Source organism: Belonocnema kinseyi, chromosome 8 (assembly GCF_010883055.1).
Source record: "Belonocnema kinseyi isolate 2016_QV_RU_SX_M_011 chromosome 8, B_treatae_v1, whole genome shotgun sequence".
Lineage (NCBI taxonomy): Eukaryota > Metazoa > Arthropoda > Insecta > Hymenoptera > Cynipidae > Belonocnema > Belonocnema kinseyi.
This window is the reverse complement of record NC_046664.1, coordinates 23089669-23099855: the sequence shown is the minus strand read 5'-3', so window position 1 is coordinate 23099855 and position 10187 is coordinate 23089669. Positions and strand designations below refer to the sequence as shown.

Sequence of the window (10187 nt, the reverse complement as noted above, 5' to 3'; positions counted from 1 at the left end):
TATACAATATAGATTGACGTATTTTCGAAACTAATCTGCGAATTTTGAGAAATTAAACATTCTAGTTCGTCTGATGAGTGGCTAGAAGTTTTATAATGGCTGCGCGTGTTTACGAACACTTGGTTTATGTTTAGAAAATGTCGAGTCAGCAAGTTGGAGGGTTCGAATCCTCAGAGTGGTGCGAATTTATAAATATATGTAAAATAAATCGCAAAAATAAAATTTTTTCCTTTTTATATTTAAGTCTAAAATTTTCAGGTACGGTTCGTAAAAAATTCCCAAATTTATCCATATGTTTTTCTTAGAAATAAGGCTTTAATGTTTCATTTTCTTATCCAGCATCCGAGATCTAGCTACAAGTTTGTGACTTTTTAATGGATAAATTTTTTTCGTGTCCCGTCCATGCGTTGTATTTTTTTCCAGGAGGAAAAGTGAGAGGAGTTAAGGGAAGGAAGGGAGAGTGTATACGGGGTGGGGAAGCAGGGAAAGAAAGAGGAGAGGAAGCGAGGGGGAATGAAAATAATAAGTGAGGAAAAGGAAGTAGGGCAAGCGATGGGAAGTAGGTAAAGTAAGGGAAGTAGGTAAAGTAAGGGAAGTAGGTAAAGTAAGGGAAGTAGGTAAAGTAAGGGAAGTAGGTAAAGTAAGGGAAGTAGGTAAAGTAAGGAAAATGAGGGGAGAGGGAATATGGAAAATGAGTTGAAATAAGGGGTTCGGTAGCAGTGAAGTAGAGAAAAATTAAGGAAAGGCCGATATGAGTGAGTGGGGGAGATAAGGGTAAGTGAGGGGGAATGAAGGGAAGTGAAGTAGGGAGATTTAGGGAAAGTACGATAGTGCAGTCTGGGAAGTGCAGGGATGGATAGTAGAGTAGTACGGTTAAGTTGGGAAGAGAAAGTAATGGGAAGGGAAAGGGTGTTTCGGGAAGGAATGTTAGGAAAGGGGAGTGTTAAATGGGAAAGTGAGGATAATCGGAAGTAGATGAGGATGAAGTTAGGGAAGGGAGTGATAGTGAAGAGTGAAGTTACGGGTGTGCAAGGACAGAGAGGGAGGGAAAAGGAAGGAAGGGCAAGTAAAGGAAATGAGGGATAGGAAGGTATGGGCAGTACAAGGAAATGAAGAGGAAAGTTGGTAAAGTAATGGGAATTTGGTGAAGTAAAGGAAAATAGGGGGGACGGGGTGAATCTTTAACTTAAAAAACGATTTTTTAACCAAATAGTTTAATTCTTTACCAAAAACAGATTATTTTTAACCAAAAAGTTACATTTTTTAAGTTAAAAAAAATTAATTTTTTCCGAAAGAGAAGAACTTTCCACAAAAGAATTTATCATTTATTTATCTACCGAACAATATTATTTATAAAAAAAGTGTTTATTTTCAAACTAAAAGATGAATTTTAAATAAAATAGTAGAATTTTCAACCAAAAAGGGGGAATATGATCTCAATTATTGAGTTTTTAACCAAATAATAATAATTTTAACCAAAAAATATTAATTCTCGAAGAAAAACATAATAGTAGATTTTCTAAATCAATTTTATTTAGTTTAGTTATTTAGTTTAGTTTTTATTAATTCAGTTCAAGTTTAAGTAAAAAAACGATAAAAAGGGGGGGGGGGAAGGACTGTGTGGCTTGCGATAAATAAATTTTGAATAGTAGAACCTAATGAGAAAATCCAACTATTTTTGGTTAAATTGTTAAATTGTTGACAATACAACAATTTTGTTAATAAGTCATATATTTTCGTCAGTTTGGGTCCTAAATGAACTTGTTTTTTTTTAAGGTAATCTTTTTAATTCGAAAATTCAAATATTTTCTTGAAAAAATCACCTTTTATTAGAAACGTAATCTTTTTTTGGTTGAAAATTCATCTTTTATAGTTGAAAGTGAATTATCTTTAATTGGAAAGTCTACTATTATAACTATTATAAGAATTTCAAACTTCTTTTTGGTTTCAAAATTAATTTCTTTCCGTAAAAAGTTCACCTTTTCTGGTTAAAAATTCAACTGTCTGGTTGAAAATTAATCTCTTTCGATTAGAAATTAAATTCTTAATGACAAATTCAAATTTCCGGGTAGAAATTTCAACTGTTTTGTAGAAAATTCATAATTTCGGCTCAAAAATTCCACAATTTGGTAAAAGAGAAACGAAAAAAAGTATAAACTAAAACTTAATGAAATAAAATTTAACTAACATCACACCCTTTCTTCAAAGTATTTAGATAAAAATGTATTTAATTTGTTTAAAATTAGCCTTTTTTGGTAGTACATTTTTTTTAAAGATTCGTCATTTTAGTTCATTTAATTTTGATTTTTATTAAAGATTTTTTAAAAATTATTAATAATAATTTTCGATTAAATTCAAATAATTTTTACTAGAAAATTTATCTTGTTGGTTTAAAATTCGCTTTTTGGATGGAAATTAATTTTTTTTAAATTGTTCTTTATGGGTAGATAATCAATCTTTTGGGCTGAGAATTTAACTATTTGGTTCAAAATTCGTTCCTTTTTTTGAAGATTGTCATTTTGGTTTAAAATTATTTTTTTTTAGGTGAAAGCTTGAATATTTTGTTGAACATTAGTTTTTTTTATTGAAAATCTTTTGGGTTGAAAATTCAACTATTTGGTTAAAAATTAATTTTTTCAATAGATTCTTCATTTTATTTTAAAACTTATTTATGTAGTTAGAAATTTAAGTATTTTGTTGAAAATTTAACTATTTTGTTGAAAATTCCTTTTTTTCATGAAAAAGTACTTTGTCTAACTAAAAATTGATCTTTTTTAGTTGAAAATTAATTTAATTGAAAATTGAACTATTTTGTTGAGAATTCGTTTTTTAAAATTGAAAATTAGTTTTTGTAACTTAAAATAAATGTATTTGGTTAAAAAATATATTTTTTTAATTCATCATTTTAGTTAAAAATGCATTTATTTAAAAATTTACCTATTTTGTTGAAAATACGCTTTTTTATTGAAAATTAATTTTTCAAACTAAAAATTGATCATTTTTAGTCGAATATTCATGTATTATGTTGAAAATTTGTCTTTATTGATAAAAAATTAATTTTTTTGGTCGAAAATTTAACTATTTTGCTTAAAATTCATGATTTTTGTATAGAAAATTAATTTTTCTAAGCAAAAAGTGAATATTTTTTAGTTGAGAATTTGTCTTTATTGGTAAAAAAAATAATAATATTTTAAGTTAAAAATTTAACTATTTTGATAAAAATCAATTTTTTTCAAAAGATTGATCATTTGAGTTTAAGATGTATGTTTTTAGCTGAAAATTTAAGTATTTTGTTGAAAATTTAACCATTTTGTTTACAATTCGTCTTTTTTTTATTAAAAATTAATTTTACTACACAAAAAATTAATATTTTTTAGTTGAAAATTCATGTAATATGTTGAAAATTTGTCTTTATTGTTAAAAAATTAATATTTTGATTTGAAAATTGGGTTATTGGGTTAAAAATTTATTTATTTAGTTAGAAATTTAAGTATTTTGTTTAAAATTCGTCTTTTTTATAGAAAATTGATTTTTCTAAAAAAAAATAGTATTTTTAAGTTGAAAATGATAATTTTTCTACACAAAAAATTAATATTTTTTAGTTGAAAATTCATGTATTATGTTAAAAAATGTTCTTTATTGGTAAAAAAATTAATATTTTGTATTGAAAATTCAACTATTTGTTAAAAAATTAATTTTTTCGAAAGATTCATCATTTTAGTTAAAAATTCATTTATTTAGTTTAAAATTCAACTGTTTTGTGGAAAGTTCGTTTCGTTCGTTCAAAAATACAACACAAATACAAAAAATCAAAATTAATTCCCGTCAATGAAATATTTTCTAATCAATTTTTAAATTAAAAATTGATTTTTTTTATTAAAAATTCAACTATTTATCTCAAAAAAATAGACAAATGAAAAAAATTACAACATCAAAATTAATCAAATGAAATATGGCTAAAATCACATCCATTATTACAAATATTTATTTAAAAATGTATGTAATTTGTTTAAAACTGGTCCTTTTTGATATAGAAGATTAATATTTTTGTTTGAAAATGCAACTATTTGTTTAAAAATTTATATGTTTTATGGTGAACAATTTAATTACTAGGTTAACATTTCTTTTAATATTCAAAATTTAATATTAGGTTAACATTTATTTAAAAACTCAACATTTGTTTAAAAATTCGTGTATTTTGTTAAAAATTAATGTTTTTTGATAGAAAATTACTTTTGTTATTGAAAATTCATTTTGGCTGTTGTTGAAAATTTAACTAATTAGGTTTTAATTTCTTTAAAAATACGAATTATTTTTTAGATTATTTTTTTTAGATTAGAGCTCAGCTATTTATTTAAAAAAAAAAGAGAAACGAAAAAAAGTATGAACCAAAAATTAATCAGATAAAATTTGGCTCAAATCACATCTATTATTGCAATTATTTAGTTAAAAATTGATGTAATTTGTTTTAAACTTGTCCTTTTTGATATAGAAGATTAATATTTTTGTTTAAAAATTCAACTATTTTGTTAGAAAATTATATATTTTTTTGAAAATTCTTCTTTTTCGTAGAGAAATAATCTTTTTGTTTAAAAATTCATCTTTCTTGTAGAAAATTTAACTTCTCGATAAAAATTCGATAAAAATAAAAATTCATTTTCTTGTCTAAAATGTATCTGTTTTTATTGATATTGAATCTCCTTGGTAGAAAATTAATACGTTCGACATAATTCAAATAATGGATTAAAATTTTTTTTTTTGCTTAAAAATTTAACTATTTTCTTGAAAATTAGTTTTTTTGTTTGTTTCAAAAGGATTTTTTAAATTGAAAATAAATTTTTTAAAATGAAAGTTTAAATATTTGGTTTAACATTTATCTTCTCCATTTGAAAATTCAATTATTTGTTTAAAAATTTCTGTATTTTTTTAATTTGTCTTTTTTGGGTAGAAAATTAATATTTATGTTTGAAAATGCAACTATTTGGTTGAAAATTATCCTTTTTTGGGTAGGAAAATTTAAAAAATGAATTCAAAGTTTTTTTTTTTTAATTTAACTATTTTTTGGAAAATTAGTTTTTTTTTATTTAAAATAAATTTTCTAAATTGTAAATGAATTTTTTTATTGAAAGTTTAACTATTGAATGTTTGGTTTAACATTTATCTTCTCGATTTGAAAATTCAATTATTTGTTTGAAAATTGGTTTATTTATATATATATTTTTGTGTAGAATATTTATATTCTTGTGTTGAAATTCAACTATTTGTTCAAAAATTTATGTAATTTGTTGAGAATTCTCCTTTTTTGGTAGGAAATTAATATTTTTAGTTAAAAATTAATCTTTTTGGTTGAAAACTTAACTATTGGTTGGAATTTATTGTAAACTCTTTGCTGTTTTTTTTTAAATTCTAAAATAGTGTATTTAGTGTTTTTCGTCGTTTTGGCTCAATCGAAATGAGCTTTTATTTTTTAAAAATTGTTTAAACTGACAAAATAAATTTTTCATTTTTTTGCCTAAAATGTATCTTTTTTTATAGATATTGAATCTCCTTGGTTTAAAATCTATCTGTTTGGTTGAAAATATAACTATTTTGTTAAGACTTTGTCTATTTTTGGTCAAAAATTCAACTAATTAATTAAAAGTTCTTTTCTTCAATTTAAATATTTTTTGGAAAATTAGTTTTTTTTTGTCTAAAAGAAATTTTTTAAATCGAAAATGAATTTTTTATTATTTGTTTAAATATTTAATGTTTGGTTTAACAATTATCTTCTCCATTTGCAAATTCAAATATTTGTTTAAAAATTTCTTTATTTTTTTTGTCTTTTTCGGTAACAAAAATTCAAGTAATGAATTGAAAGTTTTTTAAATTTAAATATTTTCTTAAAAATTAGTTGTTTTTTTAAAGGATTTTTATAACTGAAAATGAATTTTTTTAAATGAAAGCTCAACTATTTAATTTTTGGTTTAACATTTATCTTCTCCATTTGAAAATTCAACTATTTGTTTCAAAATTTCTGTATTTTGTATTTTGTTATAATTTGTTTTAAATTTGCCTTTTTTGATAGAATATAATTATTTTTGTTTGATTATTCAACTATTTGGTTAAAAATTTCTATATTTTGTTGAAAATTCTCCTTTCTTTGGTAGAAAATGAATCTTCTTGGTTAAAAATCCAATTTTTTATTGAAAATTTAACTAAATATTGAAAGAATTTTTTAAAAACTTACTTATTATAATGCAGTAATCGTTTACTGGCTTCTTCCAAATTCTCAGTAATAAAGCTGACTAATAAAAAGCTGGGGCATGACGATGGGACGATGAATTGGCCCGTCGGAGACAACATCAGAGGTCCAGCTTCACTAAAATGATAAAAAAAGTGAACTAAAAATAGTGTAAATACCAAAGAGGGTAATTTCACAAAAAATACTTACATTATCAAACAAAGTGATGAATTTTCAACGAAAATGATGAATCTTTAACCGAAAAAGTCAAATTTAGAACCAAAAAGATGAATTTTCAACAGAAATGGTGAAACACTTTAGTTCTAGTTTTACAGTTTTTTTTTAATGTACGTATTAGGATTAAATTTCTTTGAAAATTCAAAATTTGGGTTGAAAGAAAATTCACGTATTTTGTTCAAAATTATTGTTTCTTGGTAGAACATTAATTTTTTTCTTGAAAATTTAACTTCAGGTCAAAATTTTATTAGAAATTCAAAATTTGCTCGAGAATTTACGTATTTTGTTAAAAATTTATTTATCGGTTGAAGTACTAGGATTAAATTTCTTTTCATATTAAAATTTTTGTTGAAAATTCACGTAGTTTGTTAAAAATTAATGTTTTTTGATAGGAAATGAATCTTTTTGTTTGTGGAAATTTAACATTAGATTAAAATTTCTTGAATAATTCTAAATTTGGTTTAAAATTCATGTTCTTTGATAAAAATATTGTTTTATGGTAGAAAAAGAATTTTTCTTGAATAATCATCGTTTTCGTTGAAAATTTAATTATTAGGTTAACATTTTTTCTTAATATTCAAAATCTGAGAGAAAATTCATGTATTTCGTTAAAAGATCAAGTTTTTTTTTTTGTAGAAAATTAATCTTTTTGTTGAAAATTCGTTTTTGGAAATTTAACTTAGGTTAAGATTTATTTAAAAACTCAAAATTTGGTTCAAAACCCATGAATTTTGTTAAAAATGAATGTTTTTTATAGAAATTTTTTTTTCATAAAAATTAATTTCATGTTGTTAAATATTTAACTAATTAAGTTTAAATTTTATCAAAAATTCGAAATTCGGTTAAAAATTTGGATATTTTGTTAAAAAATAATTTTTTGTTGTTGAAATTTCGTTTTTTTTTGTGTTGAAAATGTAACTATTAGGTTTCAATTTCTCTAAAAAATCGAAAATTCACATATTTTGTTAAAAATTCATGTTTTTTAGTAGAAATTGAATTTTTGTTGTACATTCATCTTTTTGTTGTTGCATATTTAACATTAGGTACACATTTCTTTGAAAATTCAAAATTTGGTTAAAAATTCATGGATTTTTTTGAAAAATATTGTTTTTTTGTAGAAAATTATTTTTCTCTGGAATATTCAATGCTTCGGTTAGAAATTTAATTGTTAGGTTAACATTTCTTTTAATATTCAAAATTTAACACTAGGTTAACATTGATTGAAAAACTCAAAATTTGGTTCAAAAATCATAAATTTTGTTAAAAATTAATGTTTTTTGATAGAAAATTAATTTTGTTTTTGAAAATTCATTTTTGCTGTCGTTGAAAATTTGACTAATTAGGTTTTATTTTCTGTAGAAATTCGAAATTTAGTTGAAAATTTAAATATTTTGTTAAAGATGAATTTTTTAAAAATTCGTTTTCTGTTGTTGAAAATTTAATATTAGGTTAACATTTATTTAAAAACTTAAAATTTGGTTCAAAACTCACGTATTTCGTTTAAAATTCATGTTTTTTATAGAAATTTCATTTTCTTGTTGAAAATTCATTTTTTTGTTATTGAAAATTTAACTAATTAGGTTTTAATTCCTTTAAAATTCAAAATTTGGTTGAAAATTAAGATATTTTGCTAAAAATTAATGTTCTTTGATAAAAAATTTAATTTTTTGTTGAAAATTAATTTTTTGCTGTGGTTCAAAATTTAACTGATCAGGTTTAAATTTCTTTAAAATTTTGAAATTTGGTTGAAAATTCATGTAATTTGTTAAAAATTAATATTTTTCGAGAGAAAATTATCTTTTTTTGTTGAAAATCCATATATTATGTTAAAAATTAATGTTTTTGGGTAGAGTATTAAGTTTTTTGTTGCAAATTTTTAAAAAATTTTCTTCTTCATTTGGAAATAGTTTCATTGATAAGAAAAAGGGTAAAATAATGTCAATAGAGTGGTGAGGCCTGCATTTACTTCTCGATAACGATTTCATAAGTGGAAAAAACGTAAACTTCGAAGGCCAAATTTTGTGGAAGCTTGTTCTTCATCGATATTTTAATAATAAAAAATTTGATTGAAAATTCATAAATTTTGTTAAAAATTAAAGTTTTTTTTTTGTTGAAAATTCATTTTTTTCCCTAGAAATTTAACGATTAGATTTAAATTTCTTAAAAAATTCAAATTTTTGGTGGAAAGTTCACGTACTTTGTTAAAAATTAATTAATTCTTTTTTCTCATTTGAAAATGGTGTCATTAATAAAAAAAAAGGGTCAAATAATGTCAAAAGAGTGGTGAGTCTTATACTTACGTCTCCATAACGATTTCATAAGTGAACACATCCGAAGGCCAAATTTTCTGGTAAATTTGATTCAAAATTCATGTATTTTGTTAAAAATTAATATTTTTCGAGAGAAAATTAAATTTTTTTGTTGAAAATCCATATATTCTGTTAAAGATTAATTTTTTGGGTAGAAAATTAAGTTTTTTGTTGCAAAATTTTTTTTAATTCTTCTTTTTCATTTGGAAATAGTTTCATTGACAAAAAAGGGTCAAATAGTGTCCATAGAGTGGTGAGTCTTGCACTTACGTCTCGATAACGATTTCATAAGTGGACAAATCCTAAGCCAAATTTTCTGGTAAATTTGCTTCAAAATTCATGTCTTTTTTTAAAAATTGAAGTTTTTTTCTGTGGAAAATTAATTTTTTTCTACAAATTTAACTATTATATTTATATTTCTTTAAAAATTCAAATTTTTGGTGGAAAGTTCACGTATTTTGTTAAAAAATAATTAATTCTTTTTCATTTGGAAATGGTGTCAGTTAAAAAAAAGGGTCATATAGTATCGACAGAGTGGTGGAAAAAAGGGTCAAATAGTGTCCATAGAGTGGTGAGTCTTGCACTTACGTCTCGATAACGATTTCATAAGTGGACAAATACGAAAGCCAAACTTTCTGGTAAATTTGATTCAAAATTCATGTATTTTGTTAAAAATTGAAGTATTTTGTTGTAGAAAATTAATTTTCTTTCAACAAATTTAACTACTAGATTTAAAATTCTTTAAAAATTCAAATTTTTTGTGGAAAGTTCATGCATTTTTTTTTAAATAATTCATTCTTTTTCATTTGGAAATGGTGTCATCGGTTTAAAAAAAAGGTCATATAGTGTCAACAGAGTGGTGAAAAAAAGGGTCAAATAGTGTCCATAGAGTGGTGAGTCTTGCACTTACGTCTCGATAACGATTTCATAAGTGGACAAATCCGAAAGCCAAACTTTCTGGTAAATTTGATTCAAAATTCATGTATTTTGTTAAAAATTAAAGTTTTTTGTTGTTGAAAATTTGTTTTTCTACAAATTCAACTATTAGATTTATATTTCTTTAAAAATTTAAATTTTTGGAGGAAAGTTCACGTATTTTTTAAAAAAATAATTCTTTTTCATTTGGAAATGGTGTCATCGGTTTAAAAAAAAAGGGTCATATAGTGTCAACAGAGTGGTGAAAAAAGGGTGAAATAGTGTCCATAGAGTGGTGAGTCTTGCACTTAAGTCTCGATAACGATTTCATAAGTGAACAAATCCTAAGCCAAATTTTCTGGTAAATTTAATTCAAAATTCATGTATTTTGTTAAAAATTAAATTTTTTTGTTGTTGAAAATTTGTTTTTCTACAAATTCAACTATTAGATTTATATTTCTTTAAAAATTCAAATTTTTGGAGGAAAGTTCACGTATTTTTTTAAA

General features: G+C 23.2%; 1 protein-coding gene across 1 annotated transcript in view; it reads right to left on the bottom strand.

Annotated features, from left to right (window-relative positions):
* Positions 1–10187, bottom strand: part of LOC117178405 (T-cell activation inhibitor, mitochondrial-like) — a 41995-nt gene that overhangs the window by 6355 nt on the left and 25453 nt on the right. The window contains exons 5-6 of the mRNA XM_033369832.1: positions 9677–9723; positions 6227–6358 (exon numbers count right to left, since the gene is read on the bottom strand). Coding sequence (XP_033225723.1) covers positions 6227–6358; positions 9677–9723 — 179 coding nt within the window. The remainder of the gene's footprint in view (positions 1–6226; positions 6359–9676; positions 9724–10187) is intronic.